The sequence below is a fragment of the Chiloscyllium punctatum genome, chromosome 49 (assembly GCF_047496795.1).
Source record: "Chiloscyllium punctatum isolate Juve2018m chromosome 49, sChiPun1.3, whole genome shotgun sequence".
Classification (NCBI taxonomy): Eukaryota; Metazoa; Chordata; class Chondrichthyes; order Orectolobiformes; family Hemiscylliidae; genus Chiloscyllium; species Chiloscyllium punctatum.
In genome coordinates, this window is record NC_092787.1 from 57,782,884 (window position 1) to 57,800,984 (window position 18,101).

The 18,101-nt window shown below is 39.7% G+C and overlaps 1 protein-coding gene across 2 annotated transcripts in view; it reads right to left on the reverse strand.

Annotated features, from left to right (window-relative positions):
* Positions 1-18,101, reverse strand: part of LOC140469212 (probable voltage-dependent N-type calcium channel subunit alpha-1B) — a 624,066-nt gene that overhangs the window by 264,980 nt on the left and 340,985 nt on the right. For both annotated transcript variants that reach the window (XM_072565528.1, XM_072565527.1), the window contains exon 7: positions 6,110-6,213. In XM_072565528.1, coding sequence (XP_072421629.1) covers positions 6,110-6,213 — 104 coding nt within the window. The remainder of the gene's footprint in view (positions 1-6,109; positions 6,214-18,101) is intronic.

Genomic DNA, 18,101 nt, shown 5'->3' on the forward strand with positions numbered 1-18,101 from the left:
CCTTCATTTTGTGTTGACCCTCTCTGGAGCACAACAGCTGGCCTGAGACAGAGATGCTGATGTGGGAGCATGGCGGTGTTTTGAAGAGGCAGTACCTGGAAGCTGGGCATCATTTATACAGACAGAATGTTGGTATTGTGCATTTCATCTCCACAATGTAGAGGAAACCACATTGTGCACAGTGAATTCAGGAGACTAGATTGAATGATGTGCAGGTAAATCACTGCTTCACCTGGAAGATGTGGCTGGGGCTTCGGATAATGAGGAGGGAAGAGATAAATGGGCAAGTGTTGCACCTTCTGTGATTGTGTGAGATGGTGCAATGGGATGTGGCAAGCTATTGGGAATGGAGGTGGAGCAGACCAGGGTGTCTGGGAGGGAATGTTCCCTACAGAAGATATCCCAACCTAGGTCATGTTGTGAAATGGGTGTTTTTCAGCACAATCATCCCATTTTCACCAACTCATAGTTCCCATTACCACTTATCTAGATAGTCTTCTTGCCTGATTTATGAGAATTAATCCCCTTATCTCTATCTTTCTCTCCACCTATCAGCTTACTTTTTGCCCCCCACACACCCCCCCAACCCCCTGTCATCAACATAAATAACACATTTTTTGAACTGCTAACAGTTCTTAAAAAGGGTAACTGGACTAGAAACATTAACTCCTGTCTTCTCTTCTCAGACACTGGTTTCTCCAGCTATTCCTGTTTTTGCTTGTTTCAAATCTCCAGTATCTGTAGTTTTTTTTTGTTTTATGTCATTCGATTATGATATAACACAGTTTTATTATTACCTTTTTTGGTCCTGCCAAATGTTTCACTCCATTTGCACAAAATAAGTGACTTCGGTATTAAGGGTAGTAGGCTACAGTTATTAAACAGGCCTTTCTATTGTGCAAGGAAATTCTCCCCTCTTTTGTTGCTGAAGAATGGTAGACATACCTTGTTAGAAAGATGTTGATAGACAGGAAGTACATGATCCCAGTTTTTTTAAAAAATGATCGATTTGGAATGATGTAAGAAATATTGATCTAAATCTGAAGTTGCTCCTAGAAATGTACTCCCCCTTTGTTCCACCTCATAAAATTCCAGGAATTGAAATGTTTTGTGTAAGGTTTATTGAGAGTTGACATTTTGTACATGAACTTGTGCCGATCAAAGTGAAGTCTGACAGCACAGGATAATGCAGGGCGCTCCATGTCCCTGTGATGGAAATGTCTATTTTTGTTCAATTTTGTGCAGAACTATTCATCTGGAGAATCACAGTACAGAACAGTGAGAGGAAGGTGGAGCCATCTCTTTTGACTGCCTATCAATCTGAAATGTTTTGTTCTGGATTTTGAAGGCTTGATGAAAGGCTAAAACCTGCTCTTCCCAGGGCAGTTCTTCAGCAAAGAAGCTGTTCTCATCGTATGGTAAATTAACACAGCCCTAATACGATTTCATGTGGTGTACTGGTGTTTGATAGTCTCTAACTGGTGCTCCAATGAAAAGGACTCCCAGTGTTTGACAAGAAATAATGAAAGGGTACTTGGCAGTATCATTATGGAAATGTAATAATAATATACATCGAATGGCTTCAGAGAGAACTTTCACAGAGGGTAACCATTTTGTACAGTTTCTATAATCCTTGCACCCCGGGAGAATTTTCCTTTGGTATTACTAAAATAACAAGCCGTGCAAAATGAATATAATTTCCATATTAGCTTTACTTACAATCACTTAACAAAGTCTAATATCAGTTAAAGGTGTTGACCCAAGGATTAAATGAATGCTTGGATTTGATGTTGTATCATTATTAATGTTCAGCACTGATCTGAGTTCATGTAAGTTTTATTGTCTTCACACAGGCTACACTTCCACTGATGTAGGGTATATTTTATAAAGTTATTGTAAAAGTACTGTATGTAATCTTTCTGCACATATAACTCCTGTTGGATAGTTGAAAAACAAACATTTGAATTCATCATTAGCAGACCACTACAGGATTGTAGTACGTTGCTTGCCAGGAATGGAAAATTGATCTCATAGGTGAGACTTCTGCTTTCTTTTGTAAAATGTAACTAGATTGAATGTTAATTAACTTGTTACTCACTCTTTTTCACACAGAAGCTGATGGTTGCCATTTCCAATGGGCAAAAATGAGAATATGTCTTTTTAATTTCTATTCAAAAGGAGTAATCCCTCATGCAGACATTTCAACATAGATTCAAGTGTATATCAACAAGAACAGAAATTATATCCCAAGCCAAGCTGCCCTGCCCTGATAATATGGTGGTGAGCTGATTTCTTGAACCGGCATGATGAAGGATAATTGGATAAGGAGTTCCAGGATTTTCACACAGAACTGAAGAAGGAATTGCGATAAGTGCTCAAGTTGAGCTGGCTCAGTGGTTAGCAAATATGCTTCGCCATACCCAGAACCTGGGTTTGATTCTAGCCTTGGGAGACTGTCTATGTGAAGTTTGCACACTCTCCCCATGTTTGCATGTGTTTCCTCCAGGTGCTCCTGTTTCCTCCCACAGTAAAAAGATATGCAGGCTAAGTGGATTTGCCATGTTAAATTGCACTAGTGCCCAGGGACATGCAGACTAGGTTGATTAGTCATGAGAAATGCAGGGTTACAGGAATAGGGTAGGGGGTGGGTCTGGGTGGGATGCACTTGGGAGGTTCGGTGTGGCCTTGATGGACCAAATGGCTTACTTCTGCAATTGGAAGGGTTCTATGAAGCTATGTAAGAGAAATTGCAGTTGATGGAATCCCCATATGGCACTAAATCAATCCCATCTCAAATGTCTATTGTGTTCTTCAGCTTTATGCATTGAAACATAGGAAATAGGGCCATTTGGCCCTTCAAGCCTGCTGCACCATTCAATATGCTCGTTGTTGCTCATCTAATTTCATACACTTTCACCACACTTTCTCCTCATACGCTTTGATTTCTTTAGCTCTAAGGACTATATCTAACTCTTTTTTGAAAACATTAAATGTTTTGGTCTCAAATGCTTTCTGTGACAGAGAATTCCACTGAGTAATCACTTTCAGGTGAAGAAATTTCTTCTCATCTCAGTCCTTGCCTTGCCTGGGTTGGAGCATTTCAGCTCTGAACAGAGGCAGGATAGGCTCAGGTTATTTTCTTCAGAGCAAAGAAAGCTGAGGGGGAACATGATTGAGACATTCATCATTATGAGGGGCATGAACAGAGTGGATAGGAAGAGGCTGCTCCTTTAAAAAGAACGATCTATAACATGGGCGCATAATTTTAAGGTGAAAGGCAGGAGGCTTAGAGGGGATTTAGGGAGAAGTCTTTTCACCCTGAAGGGAGTAAGAATCTGGATTGCACTGCTTAGGAACCTCAAAGCCCTTAAAAATTACATAGATGAGCCCTTAAAATGTCACGACGTTCAAGGCTATGGACCAAGAGCTGATAAAACGGGATGAGTGTAAATAGGTCAATGCAGAATCGATGGGCTGACGGACTTCTGCTATACTGTATTGCTGTTTGACTCTTAATGGCTGAGTCCATATCCTTAGATTTTGACCCTTGGTTTTGGACTCCTCAGACACTGGGAACATCCTTCCTGCTTTTACCCTGTCTAGGTTTTCTTCTTTGTACAACCTTCAGGTTTTTAAGAGCCATGGTTAATATGCCTTAATAACCACTTCCTGATTATTCATCAACTCTTTTTAACTTTAGCAATGTCTGGGCCCCGAACCAGTTTTGTCCCTTTCAAAACAAAAACAATCCTTCTGAGAAAAACAACTAAGATGAGATGATTTCAACAACGAAAACAGAGATTGCTGGAAATACTCAGCAACATCTGTGGAGAGAAAGCTGGGTTAATGTTTCAAGTTCAGTAATACATTTTCAGAACAGTTCTGCAGAAGGGTCACTGGACCTGAAACATTAACTCTGCTCTATCTCCACAGATGCTGCCAGAACTACTGAGTTTTTCCAGCAATCTCTGGTTTTGTTTCTGATCTCCAACATCCATTCTCCATCCATAGTAAGGCATTTGATAAGATTCCCCATGGTAGGCTGATGCGGAAAGTCAGGAGGCATGGGATAGAGGGAAATTTGGCCAATTGGATAGAAAACTGGCTAACCGGTCGAAGGCAGAGAGTGGTGGTAGATGGTAAGTATTCAGCCTGGAGCCCAGTTACAAGTGGAGTTCCGCAGGGTTCAGTTCTGGGTCCTCTGCTGTTTGTAATTTTTATTAATGACTTAGATGAGGGAGTCGAAGGGTGGGTCAGTAAATTTGCAGATGATACGAAGATAGGTGGAGTTGTGGACAGTGAGGAGGGCTGTTGTCGGATGCAGAGGGACTTAGATATGATGCAGAGCTGGGCTGAGGAGTGGCAGATGGAGTTCAACCCTGCCAAGTGTGAGGTTGTCCATTTCGGAAGAACAAATAAGAATGCGGAATACAGGGTTAATGGTAGGGTTCTTAGTCAGGTGGAGGAACAGAGGGATCTTGGGGTCTATGTACATAGATCTTTGAAGGTTGCCACTCAGGTGGATAGAGTTTGTAAGAAGGCCTATGGAGTATTATCGTTCATTAGCAGAGGAATTGAATTCAAGAGTCGTGAAGTGATGTTGCAGCTGTACAGGACTTTGGTTAGGCCACAGTTGGAGTACTGTGTGCAGTTCTGGTCGCCTCACTTTAGGAAAGATGTGGAAGCTTTGGAGAGGGTGCAGAGAAGATTTACCAGGATGTTGCCTGGAATGGAGAGTAGGTCGTACGAGGATAGGCAAAACACTGGATTAGTGGCGCTGGAAGAGCACAGCAGTTCAGGCAGCATCCAACGAGCAGCGAAATCAACGTTTCGGGCAAAAGCCCTTCATCAGGAATAAAGGCAGTGAGCCTGAAGCATGGAGAGATAAGCTAGAGGAGGGTGGGGGTGGGGAGAGAGTAGCACAGAGTACAATGGGTGAGTGGGGGAGGAGATGAAGGTGATAGGTCAAGGAGGAGAGGGTGGAGTGAATAGGTGGAAAAGAAGATAGGCAGGTCGGACAAGTCAAGGAGTTAGTAACTGAGCTGCAAGTTTGAAACTAGGATGAGGTGGGGGAAGGGGAAATGAGGAAGCTGTTGAAGTCCACATTGATGCCCTGGGGTTGAAGTGTTCCGAGGCGGAAGATGAGGCGTTCTTCCTCCAGGCGTCTGGTGGTGAGGGAGCGGCGGTGAAGGAGGCCCAGGACCTCCATGTCCTCGGCAGAGTGGGAGGGGGAGTTGAAATGTTGGGCCACGGGGCGGTTTGTACGAGGATAGGTTGAGAGTTCTCGGCCTTTTCTCGTTGGAACGGCGAAGGATGAGGGGTGACTTGATAGAGGTTTATAAGATGATCAGGGGAATAGATAGAGTAGACAGTCAGAAACTTTTTCCCCGGGTACAACAGAGTGTTACAAGGGGACATAAATTTAAGGTGAAGGGTGGAAGGTATAGGGGAGATGTCAGGGGTGGGTTCTTTACCCAGAGAGTGGTGGGGGCATGGAATGCGCTGCCCGTGGGAGTGGTAGAGTCAGAATCATTGGCGACCTTTAAGCGGCATTTGGATAGGTACATGGATGGGTGCTTAATCTAGGTTAGAAGTTCGGCACAACATCGTGGGCCGAAGGGCCTGTTCTGTGCTGTATTGTTCTATGTTCTATGTTCTATGTTCTATCTGCAGTTCTTTCATTTTTTTTAAGGTACTTTTGAACTGTTTGAGTTTGGAAGTCTCTAAATATGTCCAGGAGGCTAAGTGCTTAATTGCAATGGTGCAAATTGCTTTGAAAATGGTAGAGCCTTGCAACAATAGTATGCACTTTTTAATGCAAATACCTTCAATTCTAACAACATTTCCGACAGTTTGACACCTGAGAAAGCAGGTTTCCATCCAAATGCCATTTCATCAGTATAACGTCCCTGATAAGATTGATCACAGTTGATGTGCTGCAGCATCACCTTTCTCAGTGAAGGCATTGCTGACAAGTGGTGGATCAAAGGAAAATTGATTCTTACTTAGCAAATGATCATTCTGCCATCAAAAGGCTCCTGTCACATCCCCGTTTCTGCTGTGCTCCAAGATATTCGATTTGGCAGTTTAGAAATTTCCATTCACTTACCCTGACAATACACCCAAAACAAGGTTGAGCATGAAGAAAGATCCAATGATGATCAGCGGGATGAAATACAGCCAGTTCCAGGTATTCCCTGAGGCATCATTTGCCTGTCAAATAAATAAAACAGAACTCTCATGAAATGGGAGAATTGGCAAACACATATGTACAGTCAGCTGATCTTAGCTACAAAATGAAATAGAACTGAATAAGACAAATGCAATCTTAGAAACAACTTAATCTATGCAAAAAAATTCGAAGTTTGTTAGTGTCAATCGCATATAACTTGCTTTTCAATCCTTTTCAATTACTGCACATTTTAAATGCAACGTATGTACTTAACAATATCTGAAAGCATTGTCATTTCTTCCAGTGGTAGAATAAAAGGCCTTTTATCTGTCTAATTTAATGTTCTATCATCCTAACGTTGCTACTTTTGTTGAATGCTCATAAAGAAGGTTCCATACAGATGACACTTATGGCCCAGTACAATGACATTATAGCTGCCTTTGCTTCCATAAAAATAGATACATCAGAGGTGGCTGATTACCTGCACTGTTACTCTTGGCTCCTTTACCTCAACAGGAGAATTTATAGGCCCGATCTTTTACTCATTTTCAATTTTACTACCTAAATAAAGGAGCTAGGTTTAGTCTTGTCAATACAGGGAGAAAACTCACAGATGTCAACACCCAGGAATCTGATCTAAACAGTGACTGGTATAAATGCAGTCAACTCCCCTGATCTAACATCCAGTTAGATTTTCAATGAGTTGGTTGCACTGCTGTGGTGTTGACTGATGTTTAACGTTCATGCAAAAACAATTATGTAATAATGTGTGAATTAAACTGAAGGCAAGTTAAAGACTCTGCTAATATCATTGAAGATAAAGCAAGCTATGGAAGAATCCTCAATTATTACAGGAGAATATAAAATATCTTTGAAACTACCGCAAGATGTCATACACTACCATATTAAACTAATACTCTCTTAACAGCTCTTTAGTTTTACACTGCAGCTTAATACATATCCCAATTATACTACAACTAATGTATAAATCAAATAATTCCATAAAGGGTACTAACTACTGATATCTGAACTATAATGTGCACTTGGTGTTGGTGTGGAGAATAATGGTCATAATAAAACTGTTGGATCAAATTCATTCAGAATTTTACAGCTATTGAAGACCATGAGTAATGAACCTCTATACAATGATATTGCTTCAATTTCTCTTGCACCTTTATGTTTAGTCTTCCAAATCAGCTCATGCAATTATGTTATTATTATATAAAAAAGCAAAACCAATGAAGGATGTTACAATCACAACATCGAGTAGCTGTGATTTTTATGAGCTTTATTATAAGTTAAATTGCAGCAAATCTCTGCAGTTAATACTAAACTGTTATGCAGTAATTCATTCATCTGTAGAAATTTTCCAAAGCTGCAGCTATTTGAAATAATTTATATGTTCAAACCTTCTGTTTTGATGTGATGATTTGTGGCAAACCATCTTCCAGAATTAATCATTTTTATGGGATTAAACAATTCCCAATGGCAAATACTTTAAAAAAACTCAAAATTACAACATGCAATTTGTTGTAATCAAATTACAAATTATGTAGTTTTAGTTTGAAACTTTTCAGTAACTGAACTGTACTATGTTACTACAAAGTATTATGCCAACAACCTAGAATTGGTTGCAGAGCTGGAAATATGTTAATGAGAAATCAATTTTTGATATTGGTGAAGATGGTTCATTGTCTTTGTTGATTGATGCTGCGGAATATTCAATATATAGAACGCTCTTGGATGAAACACATCTGAATTGTTAATTGTTAATTGGTACCATGACTAATTTGAAAAACTATGCAACCATGCATATCATGTCATTAATTCATTTACTTAACACTTTGTAAGGTTTAACATATTGCTTTCATGCCTACATTTCCTATTGGCCTGCAGAACCAACTTGCAATGAAACATGAATTTGCTTGAGTTGTTCACTGAACATTGCATGCACAATGTTGTGATGCAGTTAGTTGAAATTCATGATTTGACATATACTCACAATTTCTGCAAACAACCAACTAAAATGACCAGGATAATTTTTAAATAGCATCCCAATCTAGGACCATCCCAATCTAGGACCATCCCAATCTAGGACCATCCCAATCTAGGACCACATTTTGTGGAGTGAAATGCTTAAAGTCAAATAGATAAGTCAGCTAAAAATATCCTTAATATCTATAGGTTCCATCAAATGGTATAGTGGACAATGAAGAAGGTTACCTCAGGGTACATCAGGACTTTGATAATTGGGCCAATGGGCCAAGCAGTGGCAGAAGGTGTTTAATGTGGATAAATGTGAGGTGTTGCATTTTGATAAGGCAAATCAGAGCAAGACTTATACAGTTAATAGTAGTGCCTGGAGTGTGTTGCCAAACAAAGGGACCTAGGGGTGCAGGTGCATACTTCCTTGAAAGTGGAGTTGCAAGTAGAAAAGATGACAAAGAAGGTGCTCGGTACGTTTGCCTTTTTTAACTCAGCACATTGAGTTGGGACATCATGTTGTGGTTTTACAGGACATTGTTTAGGTCACTATTGGAATACTGCATTCAATTCTGGTCTCCCTGCTTTAGGAAGAATGTAGTGAAACTTGAAAGGGTGCTTACAAGGATGTTTCTGGGTGTGAGCTATAGGTGGAGGCTGAATAGGCTAGGGCTGGGTGAAAAACCAAGGTCTATTTCCAGGTCGAGGAGTCCAAAACTAAAGGGTATAGGTTTAAGGTGAGAGGAGAAAGATTTAAAAGGAATCTAAGGGGTAACTTTTTCATGCAGAGGTTGGTTCATGTATGGAATGAGCTGCCAGAGGAAGTGATAGCAGTTGATACAATTACAACATTCAAAAGATAGGTATACGAAGAGGTAGGGTTTAAGAGGGATATGGGCCAAATGGTGACAAATGGAAGCAGATATCTGGTCAGCATTGAGAAGTTGGATCGAAAAGTCGTTTCCATGCTGTACATCTCTACGTCTCTAGTATGAATGATCATTTCTTTTCAATTGCCTGGCTGTTAAACTAATAGCCTGGATAAACACAATGGGTAATAAAAACACCCGCATTCCCCACTGGAAGCTTTTACTTTGCAGGCCTCCCTCAGCTATACAAACATCCTAGTTCTAAAGAGGATGAGAACCAAAACTAAAAACAGAAAATATTGGAGAAATGCAGCTGATCTGGCAGCATCTCTGGAGCAAGAAACAGGGTTAACATTTTACGTGTGATATAACTCTTCCTCAGAAGAGAATGAGGACCAGATTAGTCTAACTTAATTTAGTTCTTGTACCTGTCACCACCCCAGGCAGCTTAATGACTTTTCAATTATTATGCAGAGGGTGTCTTTAAATTGTAGATACTTTGGATGCAGCTCTGAGTTTGGAGGATTGTGTAAAAAGGATGAAATCAAATCAGTTACGTGTTCCACATCTCTAGAGATTTTACTTTCAATTAACATCAATAGAAATCAAATTTAAGAGAGATGTTTAATAGCCAGCTGCTCCAATATCATCTGTCAAAAGTCAAAATGACCTCCTCATTGTTTGAACTTTTTATAGAGTCTTCTAAAGAAGTAGATTCTCATCTTTAACTTGTTACAATGGAGCTGAGGGAATTATGGCTCCACACATTTTTTGAGGATTTTAACAAATTTTTGTTTTGTATTGATGAAGCATCAGAAACTTGTGCAATTATTATTCCCTGGAGTTCAGAGTGGAGTCCGTTGTTCCTTTTAATCAATGTAATTCTATATCGGCTGAAAGTCTGTGTGATATAATAAGATTAGATTACTTACAGTGTGGAAACAGGCCCTTCGGCCCAACAAGTCCACACCGCCCCACCGAAGCGTAACCCACCCATACTCCTCCATCTACATTTACCCCTTACCTAACACTATGGGCAATTTAGCATGGCCAATTCACCTGGCCTGCACATCTTTGGACTGTGGGAGGAAACCGGAGCACCCAGAGGAAACCCACGCAGACACGGGGAGAACGTGCAAACTCCACACAGTCAGTCGCCTGAGGCGGGAATTGAACCCGGGTCTCAGGCGCTGTGAGGCAGCAGTGCTAACCACTGTGCCACCGTGCCGCCCACACAAGAGGATTTGCTGCATTCTGATAGTTACCTTAACTGGTAGACTGTTTTCCTGCACTAATAAGAAAGTAGTAATTCGACTGACATTATATTCCAAGCAAGCCTTACCTTGTCAATATCCAGGATTGTCTGCTTTATTAGATATTGCAGGAATATTAGAATATGTTTGCTGGACATGCAGATTTTGAATTCGAATGTTTTACTGACACTATCTCTATTCAAAGGGCTTGTATCTTCAAATTGTAGCATGTCTCACATCCATCATCTCACCCTTCAGCTAGAATTAGGATTCTCAAGTTGTTATGCCAATCAATTGTCAAGTGTGTCCCACTCATCGCACACAGACCGATCTTTTTTCATTAAGCAGGTTTTAAAGTGCTGTAGCATGAGGAAAATGACCCTGATGTCTTTGATATCAATCAAACTGCTTTTTCTTTCAAGCTTATAGAATTTAGTTTCCTGCACAGCCTCCTTCATTCAATGATACAGTTCGGATAGAGGCTATTCAGCCCCACTGTCTCTGTGCAAGCTTTTTAAAATGACTAACAGATTTGCGTCCACCTTTCCCAGAAAACACATTTTCATTTCACTCTTCCTATTTTGCCAAATGTGCTCCCTCTGGTTATTGCCCATTTCTTACTCGCTCTTACCATCATTTTGAAAAGCTCTATCAATTTGCCATTATGTTTCTCTGTTCTAAGCTGTGTATGTACTGTGAGACTAATACTCTATCAGCACCAACAGAAATGCATCAGGATTAGCATAATTTTTTCCACCCATTGTCTGAGGTTGCTTAACACCGTTAGTGTATCACAGACAAACCAGCCGTGCTGTGCTTGCTTATAATGCTAGCTGCTGAGCTCCAGCCGTTGTTAGAATGTTTTCACGCCCCACAGCTTCAATTTGCTAAGCGAGAAATATCCGATCCATAATTTGTCATTTTGCACAAATGAAAGGCGATTAGCCAGAACATGGCTCAAACCAGGCAAAGATGTATAACCCCATAACTGTATTCAGAACGTACTGACACGGTCCTGAATGTCAACCAACCAACGATCCACAGCCTCTTTCCCTACGAGCTTAGTTTAACACAACTGAGCTGAATCTGACATTGGGAGTGGGCTTCCCACACATCAGCCATACTCCAGCATCCAAGTAAGAAAAGAACCAACCACTTATTTGGCTGGCTTGCCCATTCATGGCATCATTTAGAGTGATGTACAGCTCAGAAACAAACCCTTCAGTCCAACTCACCAATGCTGACCAGATATCCTAAATAAATCTCATCCCATTTGTCAGCATTTGGCCCATAGCCCTCTAAAGCCTTTCTATTCATATGCCCATTAAGATGCCTTTTAAATATTGTAATTGTATCAACCTCCACCACTTCCTGTGGCAGCTCATTCCATACATGGATCACACGCTGCGTGAAAAAGTTGCCCCTTAGATCCCTTTTAAATCTTTCCCCTTTTCACCTTAAATTTAAGCCCTTTTGTTTTAGGCTGCCCTACCCTGGGAAAAGACCTTGGCTATTTACCTTACCCATGCCTCTCATGATTTTATAAGCTTCTATAAAGTCATTTCTCAGCCTCTGACTAGGGAAAATAGCCCCAAAGTACTCAATCTCTCCCTGCAGCTCAAACCCTCTAATCTTGGCAACATCCTTGTAAATCTTTTTTGAACCCTTTCAAGTTCAACAACATCTTTCCTATAGCAGGGAGGCCAGAATTGCACGCAATATTCCAACAGTGGCCTAACCAATGTTCTGTAAAGCCTCCCAACTCCTCTACTCAATGCACTGACCAATAAAGGCAAGCACATTAAATGAGTCCACTTTCAAGGAACTATGAACCTGCACAACAAGATCCGCTGTTCAGTCAGACTGAGGCTGGAATTCTTCCCCCATCCGGGAGGAAGTCCACCTTCATCAAGTTACTCATTCAGTCACAGATGTTTTCTCATCTGTACTTGTTGCTGATCAACTTACCAGTGAACTTAACAGCAGCAAATATGGGGATGATGTAGCTTGTGATTGGATAAGCAGCATATGTTGGGACGTTAAGTGGCAGACATCAGTGATCAGTTTTGAGAGTACTGAAGTAAGCCAGAGAGAGATCCGTGTAAGTGTGGAGAAACATGGGACAGGACAGACAGTGTGAAGAAAGACCTGGGCGGCAGAACTGAGAGAGGCCCATGTGAGTGGGTGGAATGTGGATTGTGGTGAAGAGTAGACTGCATGTGTGAGACATACACAGGAACTCACCTCACGCAGGCACACAAACACACCTCATTCTCTCTCTCTCTCTCACACACACAGACAGAGCTCACTATCTCACACACAAACAAATCTCACTCATACAAACACACACATGCACACCTTATTCTCACACACCTCACACATACAAACACACCTCACATATACAAGCACATTTCATTTTTCACAGACACGCCTCACGTACTCATCACACTCACACACACACACACACACACACACACACACACACACACACACACACACACACACACACACACACACACACACACATAAAAAACACCTCCCACAGAGTATGATGTTCCAGATTGACAGACAGTCTGCTTCAGAACCCTACTTTGATACAAACTCTGCCAAGGCCAGCTCAGAGGTGAACCAAGATTAATGTTAGTTAAATCCAACTCCTTATCTTGGCTCTGGTCTAATTCCCTTCCTTAGTAATCAAGATTGGGGCAATTTCTATTTCTAGCAAACTTTGCTTCTTAATCAAACAGGGTTTCATTGGTTAGTGCTGCTGCTTATGTGATGACTCCAGTTGATGGTACTACTGGATAAATCTAATTCCAGAATTAAACCTAGCGTGTTTTTTTGTTGTTTAGTTAGTAAAAATATATTTGCATAAGGATCCAGATTTTCTTTAATAACAGAAGTTTACTCTACAAAAGGAGAATAAAAATTAGCAAAGCTATCTAAACATAAAACAATCCACACAGCAAAACAATGTTTCAATCTTTTCCCTGACACTACAGAACCCCAAAGCAGCATCTTCACGACCCTACTATAGAAACTCATTTTGAATTAAAGTACACACCTATCTAAACTTCTTCAAGTTTCCATTTAACAGATCCCTATAGTTTCTTTGCAATGGACTAGCGAGGCAGGATGATGAATCCTTTCCAAGTTTGTCGGCATGAATTCTTCTCAAATCGAAGAGCCTGAATGTTCTCAGTTCTGATAACTTACAGATTTCGAACCAACCACTCCTTGTTTGGAAGCTTCATAAACCAAACCCTCTGCTGAGGCAATTGGTTCCCCAAACTGCACTGAACTCATTGTAGGAGAGAAACTAAACTTGCTGCTGAACTCAACTCTATTGTTTTCTGATATGAATTCAAAATAAAATTTGCTCAACCTAAAATTCTTCTGAACTACCTGTCATAAATCCAGCGATATAAACATCTTTGCATGAACATCACAGGGAGTCTGCACTATGTTCCGTATTAGAGAGGGTAGACAGTGAAAATTGATGATGATGATGTCAGCTTGTACAAGGCGATATTGCTATAAATTGAGGGGTGATAGATTTAAGACTGATGTCAGAGGCAGGTTCTTTACTTAGAGAGTGGTAAGGGCGTGGAATGCCCTGCCTGTCAATGTCAATAACTCAGCCACATTCATGGCATTTAAGCAATCCTTGGATAAGCACATGGATGATGATGGAATAATGTAGGAGGATGAGCTGAGATTAGTTCACAGGTCCGTCCAACATCAAGGGTCGAAGGCGTTGTATTGTTTTATGTTCTAATTGTCATTTTCTGGCAAATGCTGCATTGAGGTCTCTGTCCTGGAAGGACTCTCTCACCTTTTTTTAAAATTAAAATCCTTCGCAGAAGAAACCAACACCCAGCTACCTCTATTTTGGAATCCAAACCCCAAATATGATATCAATATGAATGTCATCATATCTTTCATCCTACTTAGCACTTTTTGAAATGAACAATTTTATTAATTATTCATGTATTCAAATTATTCAACTATTACCTTAGAATTTTATTTTCTGAAGTTCATGCTATCTGTTGTGCCAAAACTTATCTCTCTGAAATTTTGACACCAAATCTCATCAAGTGAGAGAAAAATTCAAATATGACCCCCTTGAAAAAAAGGGTAGACAACTCTGTTAAATCAAGGCCCTGTCTGCTCTCTCAGATAGAAGATCGCATGGCACTATTTTAAGAAGAACAAGGGAAGTTATCCTCCAATGTCTTGACCAATATTTATCCTTTAAAATACATCACAAAAACAGGTTATCTGGTCACTAACACATGACTGTTTGTGAGAGTTTCATTGGCTGCAATTGCCTCTGGATGCTTTGTTGTCATGAAAGATGCGATATAAATGTACATCTTTCATTTTCTTTGCATGGCCATTTACCATTGCAGAAAATAAGTTGACACTGAGATGAACAGATGCCCCTAATTGTTAGCACGTAACAGTTCTTTCTAATTGATATTCTTCTATATCCTAATTTTGGTGAAAAAGGAACCATTTGCTCAAATGGTTTGACAGTTGTATAAAGAAACAATATTAATATTGTTGTGATATTAGTAGACCAACTCTTCAATTTAATTGAACAGAGGACAAATTGCTAACCTATTTTAATTAAATTGATTAATAAAAAGGAAATCAAAACTCAAAAACAACAGTTTAGGAAATGAAATGTGACATTTATCAATTAAGCATCTGGTAATAGTTCATATTTTTGTTTTTGTTGCAATAAAATGTGTCTGCCATGAAAATTAAATCCAAATAAGATTTTCTCTTTACAGAGTTTCCTTGTGCTGTTACTGTTTCTTAGTCTACACCCAATTTAATTCATGAGTTATATGTAGAAACAAAACTATTAGATAAGCAAATTGCTTATCTATGAATAAATAGGCAATAAAATAAAATATTACTTCAGTTAAAGTTCAGGAAAGGAAGCGTTAATAAAAAACATAGAACTGGAACTGACTGGTTTATCATATGGAATAACTGAATAATCTGAGATAGTTTATTACCATAAAAATATTCATGCCCACATCAGTCCATTTACTAGCTGTGTACTTGCCTGTAAAAAGACCATAGAATGAATTGGTGCTTGAAATATTGCCTATTAAAGACAACATATTTGCTTAAAAACTCAATCACTAGAATAGATTGTCATTGTAAATACTTTTCCTTGCCACTTTACTTCTATAACTACAGTAACACCAAACATAGGAGTGACTCACCCTCGTTTTCTCTCTAACTTGCTTAATACTTAAATGAGGGAGATGGGAACACAGTTATTTGGGGGAAGAATGCAAAGGGTTAATCAGAGGGGATGGAGACTGGGGAGGAGCACCAAGATAATCATAGATTAGCTGCACTGAAAGTTGCTATACCATCGGTTCCTTTATCGTGAAATGGTTGTGTTCTTGTGCAATCCCGCATTGTAGACACATCATGCTTTAGCAACAGTGCTTAAAGTGTTGTCACTGTAATTGTGTTACAGTCAACACACGTTTTAAAAGTTCGTGCTGTCGAAACAGTGTCCCCACCTTGGCAATTGCGTTAACTGACGTTTTGTCAACGTGGATTCGCTGTATACAGAACGATCTGTAATCCCAGAGAATGATTGGACTGCTCCCTCATTAAAGAAAGATGACTGGTGTGATGTTTAGCCTGAGGGTCACCACATCTAGTCAAGGTTGAGAAGGCAGAGTCTTTATGATAACCTCAATTAGTGCGGGAATCAAAATATTAATGAAACAGCTGACAAGAAAAATACAGAGGTAACAAGACAATAAATTCAGACATTACTCCATACCCCATTTTGAGCAAAATCACCAATTTTCTGCAAGAATGCATGTAGTCCCAAGTAAGGCTTTCTTTTATTTCTTTATCAACAAGTTTAATTTTCCCAAACACCTATATGTCAATCTATTCAAATTAAATTATTCATTTTCTTTCATGAGATTTTGTTGCCTGTCCTGAATTGAACAAGTGGCTTGCTAGGCCAGTTCAAGGGGCAATTAAGTCAGTCACATTGCTATGGTTATGGAGTCACATGCCAGCCAGACTTGGTAAGGATGGCTGATTTAATCCTTCCCTTAAGAGCATTTGTGGACAAGGTGGTCATGGTCACAATCACTGAAACTAGCTTTCAATCCCAGGCTTGAATTTATTCATTAAATTCCTGTCCCCAGAGCATCATCCTACACCTCTGAATTCCGAGTCCAGTGAAATGATCACTGCGATACCTTCTCTCCTAAAGTGTTGTCCTTTAAAGTGCTGATTACAGTTTGGAATTGTAGACAGATATAATTAAACCTTTGCTGTTAATGTTTTTTGCACTGCTGAAAGAATGATATTAAGACCTCTATAAACTGACAGCATGAATAAGATCATGTCAAAAAATGCAAGCTTAAATTCCCCCTAATCTAATCTTGTTTTCAACATCTGATACAGGGCAAATGACCCATTAGGGTCAATAATATACTCCAGTTTGGACATTATGCTATATGTGCCTCACCCTGGCACTAAAAGATGCCAAACATATATTGATCCAATATAATTTGCCACTTAATGTTTGAAAAATGCATCTGAAAAATCCAATCACTGCTATCTGACAACCATTATCGACTTTGCTGAAGATCTGACATACACTTAAAATGAAATCAGGTTGAGTTCTTGATGATTAAATTCCTTCAAGTTGTATTTTCTGTGGCAACAAGCTCCTCAGGAACTGTCAAGACCAAGCCCAGCAAAGTCAAATATTGAGATTTGGGTACATTAAAGGGCAACTTCATATATTCAAACAGGCTAATCCTTAACAAAATGATAACAGTCCTGCTACTGCCACCCACGCACACAGTTTTAAAGGTCTGTTTGAATATTGGAATTCCTCCATATAAATACCGGTACATATTTCAAAACAAAAACAAGACACTTGCCTCACCCACACTTACTAAAACTTCAAATCATCCACAGAATCATAAAAAGTGCCTGTGATTTGAATCTCTCCCTACTTTGTGGTAAATTCATTCATTAGTGTGTAATCCACTAGGGAAGTGATCTGAACTTTAAGGGCTGGCCAATTCAAAGTCATGCTTATCTCTATTCCTGTGAAACTACCATTGCTTTATCATTTCAAACAGTGTGTTGACACAATATATTAACTGGAAAGTTTTTTGTCGATTTAAAGTTCAGCCCAGCATTGTTCCAGCTCTGCTGAAGATTTTGTCAGTAATTGGCGCTGCTCAGATCTTTTTGAAAACATTGTTCTGAGTAATTCATTTATTTCCTCCAGTCATTTCAACTGTTGTGTGGTACTCCTTCTCAAGAGAGATGTAAACAACTCGCCAGTTTTGAAAGCTTGTCATTCAGTCACATATAGAACTGCTTAACCTGCCTTTTCACCTTGCAATTAATTATACTCCACAACAGGTTTGCTTACAATTGCAGTTAGTGAGCTCCTGTTACACTAATGCCTTTTATATGAATGCTGATGAGTTTTCAAACTAAAGGAAGCAGAAAAATACATATTTGGGAGAGGCAATGGCCTAGTAGTATCATTGCTAGACTATTAATCCAGAAATATGCAGGGGAACCAGGTTCAAATCTCACTGTGGCAGATGGTGCAATTTGAAATCAATAAATAGTCTGGGATTAAGATATAATGATGCCCATGAAATCATTGTCGATTGTCAGAAAATAAACCATCTGGTTCACTCATGCCCTTTTAGGGAAGGAAATCTGTCATCTTTACCTGGTCTAATCAACATATGACTCCAGATCCACTGTAACGTGGTTGACTCTTAACTGTCCTCT